Source organism: Dicentrarchus labrax, unplaced genomic scaffold, assembly GCF_905237075.1.
Source record: "Dicentrarchus labrax unplaced genomic scaffold, dlabrax2021, whole genome shotgun sequence".
NCBI classification, from domain to species: Eukaryota; Metazoa; Chordata; class Actinopteri; family Moronidae; genus Dicentrarchus; species Dicentrarchus labrax.
The window spans coordinates 23326520-23349164 of NW_026136711.1; the positions used below are offsets into that span (position 1 = coordinate 23326520).

Consider the following 22645-nt stretch of genomic DNA (forward strand, 5'->3'; position numbering starts at 1 on the left):
GACATATCGCGATATTTTGTGGCGAGGAGCTACTACCAGTGTAACAAATTAGCCTATTGGTTCCGGCAAGGTAACACGAGCGAACCATGCAACATAATAACATGAAAGCCATTGCTTATGAGTAATGAGTAACGCATCAATTTTAAGGAGTGCAGTTTAAGCTAGTAGGCCTACCATACTGCAGAGACATTTCAGTGGCAGGAGCTTTAAGTGTCGGCAGCATTAGGCTAAATAAAAAAAAAAAAAAATACTGAGTAGGCTTAAATTCATTCTGTGCTGGCATTTGACTTTGATCACATCAGAAATATTCATGGAAGCACAAACACTGGCTCTGCCGCCATTATCCAGGCTGACAGTGATACCTCTCAGGGCTGTCTATTAATTAAAGTGGCGCTTACCATGTGGGACGACTCCCTATCTGGGCACAAAAATGGTTTTTCCATCTCTTGTGGGGCTCTTGAAAAGGGGCAATCTTTCCTCTCCAGCTTCTTGTGGGAAATTTAAAAGTGTACAGAGGAAGACATGGGGATTTCTAGCTCATTTATAAAGACGAGTTTATAATCCTTTCCTGCTTAATAACTTAAAAGGATTCAATTTCTCCCCTCATTTATGGGGTTATGATCACACATTGTTAGGCGCTGATAGTAGCATTTCAAGGTTAACATTTCCTGCTCGAAAATATCAGAATATAAGCTGTAAGCCCATAGGTGCCCTTTGTTTAGGCTGCAATTTCCCCCCTACAAATGCTGATAGGCCCATTTTAGATGTTGTTACTATTAATGTGATAACAACGACCAAGCCGAGGGAAGACCAAGTTGATAAGATGCCTGTTATGCCACGGAGCATTTTTTAAATGATATGATATTTAATTATAGCATATAATTTTACCATCGAGAATTAAATTCAGTAGGCTTTACGCATACTCTGAGGATTGAATGTCTGGTTGGGGGTCTCAAACCATACGAGACAAATTAAAGAGGAAGCGTTGCCCTCCAGGTATCCTGTCACAACAGTAGGGTGCTTCAGCGCGTCTCTCATTTCTGTCTGTGTTTTATTCCGCCAATTTTCACTATGGGGCTCCGGGATCCTGCGCTGTGCCTGCAGGGCTGTAGTCCAAAATAAATAGAAAATCTCATCTTCTTTTTTCTACTCCTCTCTTTTCTTTGCTTAAGTTTGACTCCATCCCCTCCCTCTCTCTTATACACACACACACACACACACACACACACACACACACACACACACCCTTCTCATGTCAACAGGTGGGGTATTAGTGGCAAAACTTTGCATGTGTAGCTTCATTTTTATTCGTTTAATTTTTAATTTGCCACATGATTTGTATATTGGATACTTTTTTAGGTTATTTTCAAATAGTTTTGTAGTTTAAAAATGTCAGTTTATCCTGATTTTATAATGTTTCCAGAAGTTAATCAATTTCCTGGCATAGGTCTACATGGTAATATTGGGGGGACGATTTTGTAGTGTTCTTGTTGATATATTTATATATTTATGATATATTTCCCCGGGTTTTAGCAAATATTTGTAGTATTTTTATTTTATATATTGTCCTTTTATTTTTGTGGCAAATGTCATTAACAACTCTAACTTATTTATTATTATTATTATTATTATTATTATTATTATTATTATTATTATTATTAAGTAGTTGGTGTTACCAGTCTGCTGAACATCAGCCTTAAACATTTACATTTCCACTTTAGGCGTTTAATGTATTCCCCAGATTGCCAGCGCTTTGTTAGCGGTGGTGTTTAATTGGCTGGAAGAAGATGAATGAGGCTGACAGGAATCAGCTGTCCAGAGATTCCCCTGTGAGTCTGACTCGGAAATCATAACCTGACCAGCTTTTCCTCCTCTGAAACCAGCTCGTTGAACTTGTCACATCTAATTAGGGTGTTAAAACGCACCGAGTGCATCGGTGGGAAACAGTAGGTGGTTGGTCCGGGGCAGCCAATAAGGCCTTTTTGGGTCAGATGGTGGAGGGTGGGAGGGGGGTGGTGGTGGTAGATGAGCAGCGTGGTTGGATGGAGAAGTTGTTGAATTGGACCGCTGCCGGCTTTTATTTTCTAAGCAGGCTTTTTTCCGCTATTACTTCAATTATGGCCATCCAGCGGGCTAAACAGGCCAGCCTGCATGGACTGTATAGCCTTGTTTTAATTAGGTATGAAATTAATTACAACAGACATCTATTAAGGACTTTTAAGTTTGCCTAATTTTTTTTCCACAGAGTTTAAAGGTATAACAGTGGATTAATGGCTTACAGCCAAAATTACATTTTATTGCATCCCGTCATTTGGCTGCCTGTCTAACAGGTGTCAGGCAATGTTTGAATTTACAGACGCAGAATTAAAAAAATCTTCATATAAGTTTGTCCTGTTTTCTCACCTTTAACAGTGTTTTAATGTAGAAAATAAAACATATGTATTTGAAACTTAAATACATTTATCAACACTTATTTTCCTGCTGTAATAAGGGCTTAGTGACTTACATATACTCTCTGTCTTTATATACACACACATTGTAAACAATGTTTTAACTTGTTGTGCTGCTTGAGTTAGCCTATACCTTATGTGAAAATACAATCGCCTCCGATTCCCATTTTAAGAGGCCGCATTCTCTTTTTATTGAATACTTTTTTTTCTGGTATTGGTACAAAAAAAGCCCTGTGATGTCTGACAGCCTACTCTCACCATTGTTAGATGAACAGCCACTAGAAAAGGACGAGAGAAAGAAGAGGGAGGAGAAAAGGCCCTTCTGTTATTTTCTGTCTTGAGACTTGCTGCATAGGCTATTCAGGCAAGTTGATGAACTCCTCCAAAAAGTTTATTAAGGGGCTGAAAACAATAAGAACTAAAGCCTTTGGGTGCCTCGGCAGACAGTTTATAAACTAGCTGCTATTGTGCCTCAAAGGCAGATGCATGAATACTTTTGAATAGGGGCCTTCAAACTGACACGATCAGGCTGGACAGCAGCAGTTTTAAAGGGAGAGAGGGTGCTTCTGCTGCAGCTCAGATCTCTGCCTTTTTTTGCATTAATGTACATCTGCAAAGGAAGGGAGGGGAGGGAGGAGCTGGGCACTGTCTGTCATGGTCACGCTGGTTTACCCTTGGGCTTTACACATATGTGCTTAAACAAACTTAAAAGAAGATATATGTTTGGGTAAACAAGCCCTTTCTTACTTTTCTCTGAGGAAATCATAGTTTTAGAGTATGCTATATCTTCATGTTTATTTATTCTTGAAGAGCAACATATTTAAAACATTTAAACAGAAACTTCACAGAAAGTCAATCATCATAAAAGTAGATGATTTAATACCTTGCATCCTACTCTCTATGTTTTAGGTGTGGAAATTGCACAAGTTGTTAGGTGGAGACCAAGAGCAGAGTGTGACAATTGGTCCTTCCTGTTAAATGCTGAATTTAAAAACAAAACAAAAAAGCTTTCAAATATTCCTGATCATTTAAAAGGAGACAGAAAAGCAAGGCGGAAAACTGTTGTGTGCTTTGGCGACGTGGCTTCACTGTTGATATATTTTTTTGAATGGGGCACACTGGTTACGCGCACTCAAGAAGATACATTATTCCCCTCCTTTTCAGTAAACAATAGACTGTCACTCTTTATCCCTCTTCCCTCCTCTGTCCCTCCCTCTCCAGCTTTCTCTTTTAGTCCTCTCAGTTTCTGGCTCTGTGCCTCACAACATCAGAGGGAGTCCAGTGATTTGTGACCCCAGCAACCCACACTTAATCTCGCTAAAGAGGGGGAGCATCCAGTTTGCAGCTTGGCGGGCCCCAAATAGGCCAAGCCTGCTCTGGCAGGTGTCAACATTAGCAAACAATTGGTCCCCAGTCCCATGCCCCGTACCCCAGTGCGACACTGAACCTAAACTATTTGAGGCGCGCTGAAAGGAGCCACATAATAGAGAATGTGGAGGGGGAGGAGAGGAGGGGGAGGACAAGGGAGAGATTACACTCTGAGACAGCTATTAGCAGGGATGAGGCTTTTCTAAACAAACAACAAAAAAAAGACGATCAATACTGTGTTAGTTTACCAAGTGGAGTCATCATTGTGGCTTTGGAGTATTTATTTTCTGCTCCATTGTTTTTCTCGACTTCTCAAACGTCTGTGGGTCGTATTGGCAATCCAATTTAGTTTTTAGGGGGGTCCCTGGGAGGCCTATTTCTTCTCCCGGGCAGTTGTGTGTTAGTTGCGGGTTTTCGCTTTGCTGTGGGCAGTTCATTCATGGGTTTGGTGTTGTAATGAATCCTGATTGGTGAGCATTACCTTCGATAGTGAACTGGGCTGTCCGGAGGGAAAACAACACTCAGAGATGACAGAGCTCTGCTTAGCCCAGTGGGATTGCAGTCCCTCTACTTCATTAGACAGGAGTGTCTTAGCAAACTGAGCAGAGGAAATGGGAAGGGAATGAGTTGACATGTGGATTGCTGCTGCTCTCGAGTGGATATGTGTCTTGACAAGAGGGCCGATGTTTTTTAAAGGCCATTTATTTATCTCTCAGTGCTGATTCCTAGCCATGCCACAAGGAGAGACAAGTGTTCTCAGCGGGGGGGGATTAGTTTCAAAGGTTTTAATGGAAAAACCTATAGTTATCAGACAGAAATCTCATTTAATTGCTTTGAGATGTCCTCTTGGCGTCTTTCCTCTCCTGGCCTCCAAGAAAAAAACAAAAAACAACAGTTCAATTCAGGTAACATTTGCTAAAACAAACCTCCTGGTGCAGTTGTGCAGCACACATCAGTAGAGATGCTGCCATCAGTTTGCTGCAATAAACAAGTGTAATTAACTGACCTTATAACCTCGACAGACAATGCAGCCTGTTGTCAGAAAGTGCCAGTAACAATGTCAACAAGCAATAAAATGATTCTGAGCATTCATGGCATTAAGGACAATCACACAACACACAGGGAACAAGCCTCACACATAGACTGTATATTTTTCCTAAAGACTGTAAAATCTAATGTTCGCTCTTTTTGTTTTTGTCTCGACAAGGTGAATTGCTAAAGGGGACAGACAGTTTACAGAGTAATTTCAGCTTTAAGCAGTATTTAATTAACCATGTAATTCCATAAATCATAGTCATTTTGCCTAATAAGTTATCTACCAAACAACATAAATGTTGTTGCCAGCTGACAGATAATGTCAAATAATGACAAAGGCCTGTTAATTTGTGAAAGGTCCACTAGTAATTCTTCAGTATATTTATGTAGGCCTTATCAGTCAGGAGAGTACTGGCGTGCGGCTGCCTCTTTGATTTCAGCCAAATATACCAACAGAAAAATCAGAACCATCTTGCGTTTGAGGCTCAGTTGGATTAAACGCTGCCTTTTTTTACTGTTAAATTTCATAGTATGCTTTTTAAACAGTGTGAAAGCTTTTACTAAATGCTTCTATAGGTATTCCACAAATATCCTATAGGCACACATTTAACGTAGTTTTGCATTATGTTTCCCTTCTATATTTTATATATACACATTATAGTAATTGATTATGATTGAATCTGTAATAATTGTTGAATTTAGTCATGCACTCCGGCCATTACAAATATCTGTTTTGGATAAATGTTGTAATTTTTTTTCCCATTTTAAGTTAAAGCCTCCTCCTAAGATTTTTCTTTGCTGCTTGAGGAATATAGAATAAACTATATAGTGCAATTGAATTTCCTGCCTGTCTGAGGTAATCTTAGGAACATTTTAAGATGGACAGTGTAATAATAACCAGGACTTTTGTCCTGGTGATTAAACCATTCTTATTCTGCCAAACAATAAAGCTGAAGGATCACAAAAATGAGTATACAGTACATCAGGACATTATTAGGTCCATGTTAAATTGTGCAGTGGATAAGCAGGCCAGAGCCACATAATTTATTGAAAGAAATGTAGTTTCCTCCAATTCGCCTTGCCACCTAAGGTTGTCAAACTCTGACAGCTGGCACAGATCGGGACACTGTGTTGCATTATGACCGTCCACTGGTTACCATGGAGCTGCATTAGAAAAGACAAAAAGCATTTCTGGCTAATTTTATTACAATACAGGAATAGCCCACATAATGTGCAACAGTAATTACGTTTAGCACAGTGCGCCCGCGCTCGTCCTCAGTGATGAATGAGAAACATTGACCATGGTCTGCTAGTTTAAAAATCGCCATTAGCCTATGCTACTTAGGGCCAGAACATTTCACATTTTATGCTCTTGATCTGCTTCACCACTGAAATATTCATTTGTTTTAATTGTGCGTGTGTGTTTTTTTGCAGAACCACAAAGACAATAAACATGTTCCCTAAGTGTTGCAAATCAGAAATGTGTTTTTTCCCACCAAGTTAAAATGTGTAAGCGGTTGTCCAAACAGTGGGGTGGAGCTCCTGTCCTTGCCGACAAAATAACAACTTCAAATGTTGTTCCCTATTTTCAACTAATGGGCTTATTTCTGCATCGTCAGTCATTCTCTCCTTGGGGAATATGTAGTCTCAGTATAAAAAGCTTTGCTACTATGCCACATTACAACCCCTCAATATGGAGGGATCTCAGAAATTAATGCCAAGCACTGTAATGCTTTCACTGTGCCCAGAAAAAAAGCTCTTTACATGGAATATTCATTAAATAGTTGAATATAAAGGAAACCGTTTGTTTACACAGTGCACTATAATACAGTGGAGTATAATAGTATCTTTGAAAATATGTTTAATGATTTCCACATCGTATATAAAATGCCATTTTTTGGAGGTTTCAAAACTAACTATACTGGTTTTAATTTTTCCAATTACAGAGACAAGTCAATAAGCAGGAAGTAATATTCAAACAAATCAGCAGCCAAAAGACCATTATAGCTCTAACAGTCAGGTAAATGTAGCAATAACTGTAACAATAACCTTAGCTTATCTGCCCAGTAATTAGTTTTTTTGGTGGCTTTATTGACATCAACCCTGAGTTTTTACTAAAGTTTCCCTCATTCTTCACAACTCTTCTTTCCTTCCTTGTGCCCTCTATATATCGCACAAACTTTTCCACAATATTTGCTGCCCAGCCTTGTCCAGAAAATTAGGAAACTTCCCTTGGGCACATAAAAATGTCCGCTGTGCATTCCTATACTGTGCCCAGTAATCTCTCTTTGGCTTTGTTGAGAAAATGATTTGTTCCTCCAGGAGACCTCGGCTCATAGCCCTGAGACGTTACTGTTTGATTTCCTGCGTAGGTTTTTAGAGCTTTTTGCTGGGGGACTGAGGCTCTGGCTCCAGTGCCATTTGGCAGAGACCCCCATGGGCTCCTTTTACTTTCTTGTGCTCTCTGTTAATTTCATTACTTTCACTGTGACCTCAATTAGCAAAGACTCGAGCACGGGCAGTGACATTCTGCTCGACAGAAGAGGAAACCCGGTGCAAAGCTCAGTCTTAGTGGGGAAGCGAGAGGTGGCAACAGTCTTCCTTACAAGGTTCACATTTTGTTTCCTCTGAAGTCTTTATAGGTCCATGTGGCTCTATTAGGTCCTTTATAATCTGGCTAAAAACTGATAACTGATAATTTGACAAGTATATGCTCATGAAATAAAATAAAATGCTATTTTATAAGTGGATTTTCTCTACATTGAATATTTACACCAAAAGTCTTTCAAAACAATAATTTATATATTAAAAATAAAAAACAATACAGTACTTGGGAAAACAACAGTATTTATATCTTAGAGTTAAAAACATTCATATCATCACTAATATCCTAGTTTTAGTCAGTAGTATATTAAAGAAAAAGAATCCCACCCCTCAAGCCCTTCACGCTTTCACACTTAGGCAGTGCAGAGGCATGGGGAGTCAATATGTCAGCATTTATGGATGCCCTGCAGAGCTGCACAGGGCTGTCAGGCCCCTATTCATGCTCTAATGGCCCCCTGAGGAGCTCGTCTCTCCGGGCTGAAAAGGCCGGGAGGCCCAGTGGACGCCCTGTTGTTGAAGGTGAGCGTGCGCTCTCATGGACGCGCCGCGCCTTCATCCATATGACAAGAGCCATAAAAGAGCATCGCTCTCGCTGCTTCTCCCTCTCTGTCTCCTCTGCTTTCTCTTGCATCCCCCTCCTTCCCTCTTTTCTCCCAATTTCTCCCCACCTCAAACAGAGAAAAGGGGGCTAATTGTTTGTTGTGAGAGCCAAAGATTATAGAGCCTCCCATCTTTCTTTCTCCCTTGCCTTTTTCTCCTCTTTTTCAAGACCCTTACTCCTTTTCTAAAGAATGTGATTCTGTCTGAGAGACAAGGGAAGAAAAGTATTGGAATTTTCCTGAGGAATGTTGATATAAAAGACTCTGACAACGGCAGTGAGAGGCTATGCGTTTGGTAGTAAAATTAAGGTGGCCCCTTCTATTTTCAGCAGGTAGTTGTTTAATCTAAAGTTTTTTGATGTTAAAAACAAAAAACTAAACGTGTAATTGCTACACAAGTTGTGTGCAAATTCTAGATCTCTTGTTCACTTCTGCTCTCCTTTCTCACTTGTCCTATCTAACCACTTGAAATAGATTTCGGAACAAGTGCCCTTGGCCCTCAGCCACATGCTATAAACTGGTAATTGACATGATAGGCATGAGACAAAGCTGAATCCAATGACATCTGTCCATAAAGGTGAGCTGAGAATGATTTTATTTTAGATAGACACTGGAGTTTTAATATCCTTATGTATAGTTACACATCTCATCCAGATTCAATTTCAGCTAAATGTCAAATTACAGCCCAGAGAAGGTCACTGACAACCAGAAGAAATTGATGATGCATTTGGCATGTTACCAAACCAAGTTAACAGTTAACTTGATTTTGCCACATATGCAGTCTTTTTTACAAATTGTTTGGTATGTTGATCTGAATATTTTAATCTAATATATATGAATAAAAGCCAGCCATGCTCAGGCTATGCTCAGTTTTAGAGTTTTGTTTTTGTTTTTCACACGCAGTGAGATAACTAAAGGAAAAGATTATTCATAGACAATTTGTCTTTAAACCATTCCGGTTATCGCTGTCGTCTATCTTGTATTCACATGAGGTTCCTATCTCAGATACATCCTTCGGTAAATGCCTTGAATCACATGCCTCCTTTAACTTGGCAACCCCTTTGGGATGAACAGGCAAGTGCATTAAACAGAGATGCTGCACCATTCTCAGAAAAATGCAAATTGGGAAGTTGTTAGTTATTTGATGTTGCTGCACGATCCCCCCCGCCCCCGAAACATCCCTCCACTCCAGTGTTGGTGGTTGAATCGTATGCAGTCCTGGGGACAGGCAGGGCTGTTTATATGCAGGCCTGGAGCCCCAAAGACAGCACAGAGACAGATGCATGTCAGAGATAGCAGATCCAATCTCAGGCAGATGCCTCTTATCATAGGCCTGTTTGCATAATTAGGCCTTTTGATATTCACCCCCTCTGACTGACAAAAAGTATAATTGCAGTATCAACTACGACAAAAGGTAGGCACAAAATAAACAAGTCAACATAAATAGGGAGAAAAGATGCGGTGTTATTTTTGTCCTGTGGGAAAAAAAGAGGGAGGAAAAAACACCATTTTAAACTAAATCTGCTGTCAGTCACAGTCAACTGGTGTGACTCGGTGCTCAGAGGCTGGTCCTGTGAATGCCTGCAAAACACAGAGCGTGAGGCCTGATTGTAATTATGCTGGAACTAATATGCTTTTCAAAATGAGCCATTATGAGCTAATGCTGCACTGCCAAAGCCCTGTCTGTTTTTGTCCCTCTGTCTTGGATAGTTTGCAAAGGTATGGCTGATATTGAGGCCATGGGTTATGATATCAGAGAGAGTCTGACTAGGACGAGCACTACTTAACTTAATACTGCTCACAGGTGAGATGAGGGGTAAAAAAAACACCTGACACTGGCAAAGAGGAGGGTTTTTTTTATGTTTATAATAGAGAAATCGTTGATTTTCCAATAATATTTCTTATTTTATTTGCACAAATAGAGCACAATTTCTTTTTATTTCATCGCTTACATTTGCAGAAAATATATCAGTAATGCTGCTGTGTTTAACTTTTGTAATTTTGTTTGTTTCAGTGGTGAATTTTGCTGTTTTTCTTCTTATTGGTAGAAGTTATTGGTACCCCCGTGGGTTGAAGTACTGACATTTACCCATTTTTTTGTTTTAGTTTGTAGTTCTTTCATGGTGTACTTAATTAAGAGACGTGGTTGTAAGATGGAAAAGACATAATTTTAAGCATTTTTTATAATATAAGTGATTTATGCTCATTCTATTTATTGTAAAGCTTCATGGTGAACACTTAATAGTTAATAGTTTTTCATTCATAACCACCTTTAAAGAATCATGTGCTTAGCCAACATTTTTCAACAGCCTGGCTGACCTGAAGTTTATTGCTGTTGTTATATATCATAAATCGGTAACCTTACAGATCACGTGGTTAATTGCCAGTATTGAGTGGACAGCTGTCTGTTTAATCAGCATTACCTCAGCGTCTCTGGGGTAAAGGTGGGGGACTGGAGGAGTCCGAGGGGTTGGAGGGAGAAGACGAGAAGAAGGACTGGAGGAGTACGTGGGAGGGGGTCGATGTGAGGAAGGGAGGGGTTTTTGAGGAAACCGGGTGATGATGAGGATCCCATCTGCCTGCAGTCTGAGGAGTCTGTCTGTGGGGTCAGCAGAGGAGCACCAGGGGAGAGAGCAGGCTTTAAACCTCATAGTGACCTTAAAACTATTAACTAGCTGCACAAGTCCTTCAAGAGCAAGAACTCTGTTTTATCTAAAAGGTCTGGTCAGAATTAAAGCATCATTAAAGCAAAGTCACACCAGGGTGAAATAATTTGGTGGTTCTCCACAGTCTTTAGGGATAATTTCTAGTAACGGAATTTACCACATGAATTAAAACAGGGTTAATTGTTAATTGTTAATCCCTTTAAATATATTAATTGTTCACCTACTGTGCAACCATAGTTTGTTTAGTAAGAGCGGAGTTTTCCAGCACAAACTAAAACTAAAATATTCTGAAAACGGTCAGTTTACACAGAACAAAAGCTAACTCTGTCTAAGTGTGTTGTTGATGCACACTATTCTCCCACAATGCAGTGCACAAAGGATACAGAGGAGCTGCTTATAGCTGGGGAAAAAAATCTCTCCCAGACATCCTGTATTACGTAAACTGCATTTTGCCCTTTTAAAGTGATAACCTTTTCCTATGGTTTATCACTTATATGAACAGTTATATTATAGGTCAGTGATTGATCTTAAGTTTAGGGTTAAGTTTAGTTGATTTGATCTTCAGTTAAAGGAATTATTTCCTGCATTGAAACCATCTCTTTCATGACATTCATTACAATTTAGGTTAAGGTAGCTTTTACTCAAAGCAAACGCAGTGTTATTTCTAATCTCAATCAAACACTCACCTAGACAAAGCGATGTGTAAACCTGTTTAATTCCTATTTATAGAGGGTGCAATTTTAAGTCAATACTGAGGAAAAACCTCAGAGGGCCCCTGGAGGAGAGTACACAGTGGTAATCATGCCCACTGGATGGGACATAATTAGATTCTAATTGGACGATAAGTAATGAGACAAGGCATGAGTGGTTTATCAATATCCCATGAACCTGTGAATGGAATTACTGCAGTCGTATTATACAAATGTCTAATCAGAATGTACCTTTTTGTGAAGAACGGACCATTAAGGAATTGACCTCGACAGGCCTGCAGGGATTTTGTTTGCTGAGTCCTATTATGTCTATGATTGTTAACATTGGCACATGTGAGGCGAAAAGAAAAAGAGATTTGATGAAGTGCCTTTTGTCAAGAAAAATGGTTGTTTCTTGTCTTCAAAGAGGCTTGTTTGCACTGACATGTATTCAGGCCCGTTTCTAAATCATCTGTTCATTGGATGGACTATTGTAACACTACTGTATGTTAACCAGAAATCAGTTTCAGATTCTGTCTGACATCAACATGGAAAGCAGCCATGTGTTTTAATGCATTTTCTGTCTTCTATGTGCCAAAAGTAGTCAGCATATAGATGAGTTTTATGTCCAACCCCAATCCCAGTTGGCCCCATGCAGCGTGTGCCATTTTCCATTTCCCTTACTCATTACAGACAGGGCTGTTGACCTTGTGCTTCTGGTTCATGTACACGAGCAGATGTGTTGGCTCTGTAGGGCTTAATGGAGAGCAGCAGTACAAGCTATTGTCTGTTGAGGTTTATCAGTCATTAGCCTGATAGCATGCTAAATGTGACACAGATTGCCACAGCGGTTTACTTGCAAAATAAAATCTGTGAAAGCGCTTCAAACAAAGGGGAGAAAAGAAAATAATTTGAGGAGGAGAAGATTTTAGTGCCTTTCTCGAAGCCCCTTGAGTATGTGTCTACTCTGGCCCCCACGTCTCCCTGTAGGACACAGAGGTGACTTTGGAAAGTGATCTGCAGACTGCTGGGCTGGTCTCAAGTGTCGTCATGGCAAGTTACCGGGCAAATGGATATACGCATCCTCATGAAAACCAACAAAGGGATATGTGGTGTATGTACATATTCAACTTTGTATGTTCAAGGGTGTTCTGCAGCAGAGTGAGTCTGTGCTTCAAGAATCAATCTTTATTAAAAAGGATAAGACTGAAGAATTGATTTAATGAATGCGGCCTCATGTCCTGCGGCCACATGTAATCCGCAGAGAATCATTGAGCATGAGCTCAGGGGGACAAAAAATGTTCGTAGAAGACTCATAGAGTGGCCTGTAATGATAGTCTCCATATAATCCCATAATTCCTTGTTTAATTAAACTCTGGAGCTGGCCTTGAGACTCCGCCAGCTCTGTTGCTCTTTTGTTCTCACAGTTGTTATTTGGAGGCTAGGTTTGAGTATTCTTTTGTCCACTCATGTTGAAAGATTTGACTGGAGTGAGCTATAAACAGAGATCGTGGCTGTGAAACAATGAATTAGGCGTCAGGAACTCACTCAGGCGAGCAAAGGGCCTCTGTCAGAAGCAGAAATCTCTTCATACACCCTCTCCTTCAATATCTCCCTTTATTTTCCCTCTCCCACACTTTCTGGACTGAGCATGATGCAATCCAACTAGGCCTGGAGCAACACTGGCACATCACGCCGCCTTGTCAATGTCTCAATGAGGAAATTATGAAAATATGAATTTTATGACATGAAATGAAAAGGGCCATGTAGTTTGAATAGACATGCAGAGGAGGTGAAAATGATGCAATTTTCTAAATTCAGTTATAATGGTAATGTGCAATGGTAATGCGTATTTGCTGTCAAAAATTTCCCTGTCGGCCTGGATTGTACAGCTTTGTGCTGTATCTATATTCCTCGAGCAAAAATTCAGCTTAGTTGAATGCCTAAAAAGTAATGTAAAATATGTTCTAATTCATTTAATGACAGCAGATGGAAACACATGGGACTGAATGGTTTTGGTGTGATATTGTGTTCTATTTTATACACTTTGGCTGTGCTATGTATGAACAGTGTGCCCTGGGCCAATGAGAGAGAAAAGCAGGGTGAGGAGCAGCAAGGTGGCCTGTGCAGATTAACCCCTCTACCCACCAACACCCCCGTTCCCCCTCAGCCCTCTCCCTTCACAGCCTCTGGGGCCCCTCACAGAGGCAGGATTGTGTATCAGGGCCTCTTCTATATTAAATAAATATCCACAGATTAAGATAATATTCTCTCTGTCGTATATTGAGAGAGGAGAGGCTGTCATTTGAATCCTCTGTGTTGCCACAGAGCAACAAAAGAGGTTACAAAATGCAGATAATGCTGTTAGAGCTTCTTCTTGATCAGTTTCAGCTCACATTTGATGCTATTTTCTACCAACCAACCTCAGTTAATTCACATTAAAGACTCCTTAACTTGCTTCCATGTCATGATCACACAGATGGCCCTCTGTCTTTTTCTTTTCACGTCAGGTAACCGCACAGATGATGGTTCAGATGTAGATTCGGAGCCCGACTTGCCCCTGAAGAGGAAGCAGAGACGCAGTCGCACCACCTTCACTGCTGAACAGCTGGAGGAGCTGGAGAAGGCCTTTGAAAGGACACATTACCCAGATATCTACACCAGAGAGGAGCTGGCTCAGAGGACAAAACTCACAGAGGCGAGAGTACAGGTTAGACATACCACTGACAGTAGCAATGAGACCAAGTATTATGCTGCAGTATGCCTGCATGTCGGTTCACCCAAATCATTAAAACACATACGTAGCTCTGAAAAGAGTATGACTTGAATTTCGGTTTCCACTTCAATACAAATGAAGGAATGTGCATTTTAAGAAATTAACAGCAACATGTCTTTCAAGGAATAATGTCCTGGCATGTCCTGTTTTACGGGGACTATTTCTTTCGTAGAAAGTTCCAGTGAAAACTTGTTCTTAGTGACGTGTGTTGATCCTCCTAAATAAAGAAGATGTAGTTTGTGTTGAGACACATTGCTGATGACTTTTCAAATGTCATTTTTTAATGACAAAATTTGATATGAGAATTGTCATTGAAAATTGTCATTGTATTGGAGGGGTGGAAGCAGAAATGTCAGAGACAGATACAATCTCACCACTTGGGCAAATCAAACTGAAACTATCTGCATGGCTAGAAGTGAGAATTTTGGTTTTTTGTATTTTGGGTGAACCAGTGCTTTGAACTCGTGTAACTGGACTCAAGCTATGCTAACTTTAAAAACTATGCCAACATCAATGTGCCGTAGTTGCTTACGGGTAAGAGTCGTTAAGAAAAAGAAGCTCACTCTGTATTTCACCTTGTTCAGGCCTCACAGGGACTTGTACTGCCTGAACACCAAATAACGTAATTCCCCTAAACACACGGCAAAAAGCATCACATTGACTGAACTTACGCTTGAAGGTGTTCCATCTAAAAACGTAATAATATTGCCCTTCTTTTACCCACGGCAATGATTTACCTTTTTACCGTATTGTGCTGTGCATGTAAGGGAGTTCTTCATGTTCAAGATGTTTGACAGAGACTCTACGCATCTTCACACCTCAGACCTAGGAACCTGGCTGACAACCTGGGTGCCCTGTGGTTGTATGTAAGATTGAAGGAAGATATGTACAGTAGAGTTATAGCAGCAGCTGTTCCTCCAAAGACAGAGAGAGAGGGAAAAAAGAGGAGAGGAGAGAAAGGGAATGCATTCCTGATGGATTTCTCATTTCGGCCTTTGGCCAGGATCTCATCCCATCACTTTCAAGCTCGCCGCTGCTTGTAAAACCCTCCACATATCACACAGGGTTCCTCATCCTCTCTAGGGACCTTATGCCCCGACAACAACATTAATCAATCAGCCGCTAGTAAAAAAAAAAAAAGAAAAAGGTCTGGGGCACCCCTCTCCTCTTACCACAGTCGTTCACACTCCCTCTGAAGCCCCCAAACTCCTAACCGCATGCTAACTGTTCATCACACTACAAACATGCAGTTAGGGTAACTAATTCCACACATGTCTTTGTCCATCTTGAAACCCCCCAACATGCAAGGATGTCCTATATGTCTGAGTGTTTAATGCCTCACTCAAGGGAGGAGAAATTTATCTCATGGCTGTTATAAGGCAATATATTAGGATTTTTTTTGTGTGTTTAAGTGATAAATGTGGACAAGAGGGGGAAGAACTGAAACCACAACACACATAATAAATACCTAGGTGGTAAATTAAATTTTGCATTGAGTTCAAACAATCCTAATATGGTTTAATTTAGCCACATACTGCATATTGCTGCATTTTTTTAATGCTTATAGTAAATGCCATGTACAAATGCATCAGTCTAGTTCAATTCAAAATCATCATGTAGGACAGTAACATCTCAGGTTTGAGAACAAAATCCAATCTTTTATTAGCACCTGTGTATTTATTGAGCCTGACAAAAATATCAAAACATGAAAGCAAGAGAAGAAAGAAAACGGAGTGACTGCTGTGTCTTTGCTGTTAGATAATAGACTTAAATGATGTCATGTGAAAACCTGAGGAATTTGAGTCATGGCTATAATTTGTTAATGCTGTTTACCTCGTAATCTAATTCTTAAAGGCTTTGAAAGTCTCAAAAGGTCAACTCAAACTTAATTTTCTGAGAAGGTTACGAAGAATGGAGCTCTGGTAGCCAAAATAAATAATGCCGCCTGAAGTTGCGCTGCAGTTTGGTGAGCTTGTATGAGGGAAGAGGATTCTTTAGGAAGATAACTTTTATATAAGTCTGATTTCCTAGAATTTCCCCAAATGCATCTCAAAGGAGTCATTGTTTTTCAGCAGAATCTGAATGACTATGGGAAAATACCACACAAACATCAACATTTAACCCTTTTAATGAAGAATTTGATCATAAAGATAAACTAAATATGAAAGAATTTAGCTTAAATGTGAATTTAATGGCGTGTGCATGTATATGTTGTTTGTAAATGTCCACCAGCTGGGCTTGCACATAGGTGCCCAAAAGGCCTATCATAGGGCAGGAGAGAGGAGACCCTTTGGCCTGAGAGCAAAGCTTCTCCAGCACAGCTGCAATGACGCATCTTCCAGATGTCGTTCACAGACTAACCGGTGTTCAGGGCTGAGAAAGGAACTATAGACAGGGGGTGTTGGTGCTCCCACAGACTCATATTTTAACTTGAATTTGTGTCCGCAGTCATGGTTCACTGTCATCCGTTTGTCATTAAACATGGTGATAATGTGGACAGCAGTTTGTTCAGGTTGCATGCAGAGGTAAACTGCACTTGTGAGGTGCAAGTGTGGCTGCTCCCAACCGCCACAGCCCAAAGCTGTGTTGTAAATTAAACTGCTAGATTCTTGTGGAAGTGATGAGTGTTTGGCTTAGCGCTGACTCACAACCTAAACTCATAAACAGAGCTAACTCCCTTGTGTCTGCCCTCGCCTGCCATTTTAAGACCCTTTCACCATCCATCTTTATCAGCCCCGCTGCCCCTTTCAGCAGAGCTACCAGCGCTCACTCACCACCATGAGCCCTGCAATGGTTTTATCACCCCAACTGACAAATTGTGGGATATGATCCGTATCTCTCGGCAATTAGTTCCAGGCTGTCTCAGTGGGAGGGGATACTGCCAAGTCTACCTTCAGTCTCTGCTCCGCTGATGCAGTGTGTGCTGCCACTTTCCATCTGATAACCCCTCAGTTTTAACAGGAGCAGGCAGCAAAGCCATTCCATGAGCTATTAGAGAAGAGAGCATCATTTGTGTCCGTTCCCTCTGAGGGGTGGACCAGGTGGGGGTAGCACTGAGGAGGGAGAGGGGGGAGTGCAGGCAATAGGCTGCAGGCCGCTGTAAATCAGCGCTCACAGATGAAGCAAATTACATTCTCTTCTATTTAGACTGAAGTTTTTAAGAGAGTGACTCCTGAGTCTCGACTGAGGCTCATCATCTCAGCATGCTGCCTCCGGCTCACTTTACCGAATCTGTCACATAGATCCTCTTTCATTACCAATAAACATTCTGCATGTAGCTATTATACTTAGTGGAATCTAATAAGGTATAAGCATTGCTTTTTACGAAGCGTGCAAATCAATTTGGTAAAAAGTTTCTCTCTTTATCTGTGGCTTGTGCTGGCCTGTTGATGCATGGAATGAGCACAGGCAAAAGACCTATATGGATCCTATGTTCTGGCCCTCAGTTTTATGTGACAGACCAGTACAGGCAACTTCAAACTCACACTGATGCTTTTAAACAAGTTTTCAACATAGCGAGTGAAAATATAATCCCATAGGGAGGTATCAGGAGGTAATACGCAGTTTCCTGATTGTTATAATATCAGTTGAGTACCAGCGGCAAGAGAGAAAATCACAATGGAGCTGAGTGGTGACAACCAAACCCAACAGGCAACTGTATTCCCGCCAGTATGGGTTTATGTTTCATAAAGGAATAAATAGGATTTGTGTAGATTGTAGAGGAGAAATTGTTGCAATGCATCAGTGTGAATGTTCTAACAGTTTCTTATTATTAGAATTTAAATGACTTTGGTACAGTGCTTCTGTACTCCTGATACTTATCAAGCTAATCCCACTCTCCTCTCAAATTCACACTCCTAGCTACTTTAATTAGCATAGTGCCAGTCTGGAAGGCAAGCAGGGAGGGAATCAGAGAGAGAGAGAGAGAGAGAGAGAGAGAGGGGAAAGAAGAGGGAAACGAGAGAAGGGGAGGAGGAGGAGGAGGTGTAAGGGGAAGGGAGGGCATTGCGTGGTATGAGACAGAAGAGGATTTGTATGTTGAGGCTGGTTGCATCACCCCTCTGTGTTTTTGTGGATATGAAGTCAGCAGCACATTTTGTTTTGTCATTATCTCGGCTCTTGGTATTCATCTACCGAATGTTGCAAATTGGCTCCTGAAAGGCGTCACATATTCAGCGCTTGTCTTTGACAAAATAATTCATGGAGGATTGTCTGAGCGGGGAATTCTGAAATATGAGTGATCCTATTTAAGAGAAACAACAGAGAGAGGTTTTTACTGCAGTGCAGTGTCACACGTTTACGCTGGAGTGTGTATTATCACTGATCAGCGATAAGAAAATGCAAAATGCCACTTGATCGCTAGGAATCGATTCTGTTGGCTAAGAATGAATGGAAGATTTAAAGCAAGCCACCAGACTTTAACTGGAGACTAAAACTGTGAATGTCGTGGCTGTTGCCTATTGCAGGATTGTTATCCAATTGCAAGTTCTGAGGTTTACAACAAGACCCCCTTCAACTTATGCTCTACAACAATCTTCCAAGTATGTCTTCCTCAAGACCTTCCTCTTTTGTTTTACAAGCAGGGCTAAGCTTGACTTCTATAAGATGGGTTGCTGCTCTTCCATCCTCCCTGCCTCTCAAAACTTTCTCCATAACCATTCAGAGATGTAGCGCAGACGTATCCAAGTGCAGTGGATCGAGGGAAACCTTTTAGTCCGTGAAAACAAAACAGAAGTCAGCCACATGAATTCTGTGGCACACTTGTAGGTAGATAGGGGAGACATGGAGGAGCGCTGCAGCTCTCTGTACTGCAGAGAATTAAACCGGATTGGGGAGAGGAGAATCTATGGTCCAAGGTGACTTTGTGATCAGGTTCCAGAGCGCAGCCTCAAATCCTCAGCTTCAGGCTGTGTGTTAGTCTGCGTGCGAGTGAATATGTGTGTAAGAGTGTGCTCGCAATGTATGCATGTGTGTGATAGCATATGGGCACTTGTGCGCATGTGCATTGCCACTTGTGTACATGTTTATCCCCGTCTCTGCTGAGAGCCTGACGATTGTTGGACAAAGTGGCACATATATTAAAACACTACACCCGGCTTTTGTTCACACTAACTCAATAGAGCTGCAGCCTCTTTGGTAGTTTAGGCAAATTTAGTGTATTAATGTTGAAGAAAGCCTCTTCAAAGCCTGAGAATACTGTAAATTCCAATAAATTATGAGGATACGCTTCATTGACTTTTCTCTTTCTGAATTTTCTGGCAGCTGCTATGAATTTGCAACAGCAAATACATTTTGAAAGAATCAACATAATAGAAACGTTAATGTCAATGCAAAATGTTCATACTGAAGGTATCAGCTAAATGTTTATTGACATCTGCTTATAGCAACTAATGCACAATTCAACATTTTTATGGTCACAGCTTGAGGGTTAAAGAAAGATCAGAGTGTTGGTTTAATATTGAATACATCAACAATGGCTTGGAGCATGAGACACAAAAGGCTTTATTAATTTACTACTTTAGTGCTTTATTATCATCAAATAACACCACAATCCTCATGCTGTAGAACAAAATAATTTAGTGACATGTACACATGCACTAGAAACAGTAATGTTAGGAGTGGAAGATTGCAGGAAAAGGAAGCGAAAATGCACTGAAGAAAGGGAAATGGTGAAAGCAAAAGGCGGACTTCAACGTTAAAGAGTTTTGTGTCTGCCATGATGGAACACCTCCTTCCTAAGCTTGGATGACAACGGGGGAAGGAAGTTAAAGTGAACATAAAAGAGGGGTGGGGTGAGTGGATGAGGTCGGAGGTGAAGTGGCACTGCGGGGTGGGGTGATGGGGAGTGTGTGGAAGAAAGGGGTGTGCCCCCCTTGCCCCCTCCCCTGGACCAGGCAGCTGTTTGTCTGGCCCAGTAGGAGCTTAGTTCAGACCTTGGACCACGCTCCACTACATCCCAATAGCAGAAATTTTGCTGGAGCCACTCACCACATTTGTTTTGGAATAGCTGTTTGAGGGATTCAAACAGGGTCCTTAGAAGCGATCAGGCTTGAGATAAAGATTTCCTGTTGGTTTTCCAGTTGCACAATTGAGGTTTGCCCGACACAGTCATCGCCTGTTGCACCCCATTCTCTTTCTAGTGAGTGCTCAAGACTAAACCGAGCTATAGGCAAAAAAAAATCACCTGGTCTTTGCAGACGCAGTGACTGTGTGTGAAAAGAACCACATTCAAATTAAGATCTCTGTTTGGCTGAGATCCCTTGTAGGCCTATACGAGTTTATATGTATGTTTGTGTGTACAAAAAGAGGCAGCCCCCAAAAAGCAGTGAGTATGTCGCTGTGTAAGTCCCCTTGAAAGTGTCCCTCTTTAAGACCTGTTTAAAAGGGACGCCCCCTCTTTGTGTCCACTGTTCTCTGTGGCGTATGGAGGGGCTTTTGTCCCCCTCTTTCATGTGCTCTCACAATAGCCCCGGCCGTTTGAAACACAACAGTAGATGAACTGCGCTGACAGTGTATTAAACTCTGATGAATTGCCTGTGCGAGGCATAGATCAATGTCCTTCAACCCTTAGCACACAGTGAAGCCCGGGCCTTGTCTTGGTTAAATGGAACAGGTTGCTGGCTCTTTTCAAAAGGGCCTGATTATATTCATGTTTTGTTGAAGCAGAAGCCTTTTTAAAATGTGTAAATCTTTGCGGTTCAAAAGAGTCCTATTTTTTTCCCCCTTTCATTCAGGGAACTTGGTGCTGTTCATTTTGTGAGCATTTTGCCATTTGCAGCTTGAGAGCTCGTTGTCTCGACTCAAAAGTTAAAACACTTTCTTTCTCTTCAAACTGACTTTTAAAGCTTTAAAAACAACCACATTAAAACAGCACAGTGGTAATATACCGCTTAATGTATCTCTCCATCTCCAGAAAAGTGATGGCCTCTCTCAAAGCATCTGAAAGCTTCACAAACACACTTGAGGTGTGTGTTGTGGAGGCTAGTTGCCTACGTCTGACCTTTAAATGACTTCTTCCCTCTGAAGGGGGCTTAGGGCAGCCTGTTTACACAGATCACAGCTTCAGTCCCTTAAGAACAACAGGGACGGACCACTGAGCCTCTATGGCAGCTCCCACAGGGACAGCAGACTCCCAAATACCACCAGCACCACCACTCACACTAACTGGCAGATTAATCACAGGTGGCAGGAGCCGGCAGGCTCTACTGAGAGTCCACTGCAGTCAAATGCTCACAGTGCGAACATAAATGGAGTTTAAGTGAGAGAAAAATAAAGCAAAACGAATTTGTAACCTGCAGGAACTCAACATTCAAAACTAAAACTGAGTTAAAACAAAGAATTTGAAGCTCTGATTTCAAGTTGTGTGTATCTTCTTCTTTTTCAGGTGTGGTTTAGCAACAGGCGAGCCAGGTGGCGCAAACAGGCTGGGGCCAATCAGCTAGCGGCCTTCAACCACCTGCTTCCTGGAGGATTCCCACCCACAGGGATGCCAACTTTACCTACGTACCAGCTACCAGATTCCAGCTACCCCAGCACCACGCTATCGCAGGGTAAGACCAACACTTGTGCATGCAGCCTAAGGAAATATTTCAGAAATTATTTGTGAGTTTAATCTAATTTTGGTAAAAAATTACATTAGTCCTACTTCTTTGTGGTATGTCATATTTAATGTTTAATAACATTATAAATTACATATGAACCATGTGCACCATATAAGCCAGTCGTTATGTTTACAATCACATCTTTGTCTCAGTGAAACAGAAACAAGCCTTTACATATTTTCATCTTCATTACAAGTACAAGTCACTTCTGTTCTTTGAAACACTTTCAACGTATAAAAAGACATTTTTCCTATGGTAACGAATTTTCATGAAGGACATTTAATGTATGACCTATGACTAACTGAGCTTAAATCTTGAGGCTACTGTTTATTCTTGTTTAGCTTTAGCACAGAATTTGATTTGATTCTCTCTTACCTGTGCACTGTTTCTGTTGTTCTTGGTGTCAGAGGGCAGCACATTGCACAGACCCCAACCCCTGCCTCCATCATCCATGCACCAGGGAGGTCTGGGGGCTGACAGCAGCTCTGCTTATGGTCTTTCATCCAATCGCCACAGCTTCTCCAGCTACTCTGATACTTTCATGAGCCCCTCAGCATCCAGCAACCACATGAACTCAGTCGGCAACGGGCTCTCCCCACAGGTCAGTCCAAACAATTTCTACCTTAGTATATCTGCAAGTATATATAATGTCCCCACATATAGGTAGTGTTCACATTCTTCAGTCTACCCCCTCCCCCTCCTCTCACTGTTCATCATGTAATTGTATTTGACTGAAATTAAAATTCAGAAACAGCATGTTCAGCAAAATAACCGCCAGTGCGGGCTTTTATGTTCGCCTTCCAAAGCCCTGGATTTATTTTAGCTACTCCAAATTGCTACATTTGTAAAACAATTGG

At 41.1% G+C, this 22645-nt stretch overlaps 1 protein-coding gene across 2 annotated transcripts in view; it reads left to right on the forward strand.

The window, feature by feature from the left end:
• pax7a (paired box 7a) overlaps window positions 1-22645 on the forward strand; it is a 45670-nt gene that overhangs the window by 7661 nt on the left and 15364 nt on the right. For both annotated transcript variants that reach the window (XM_051416099.1, XM_051416100.1), the window contains exons 5-7: window positions 13922-14121; window positions 21572-21737; window positions 22196-22389. In XM_051416099.1, coding sequence (XP_051272059.1) covers window positions 13922-14121; window positions 21572-21737; window positions 22196-22389 — 560 coding nt within the window. The remainder of the gene's footprint in view (window positions 1-13921; window positions 14122-21571; window positions 21738-22195; window positions 22390-22645) is intronic.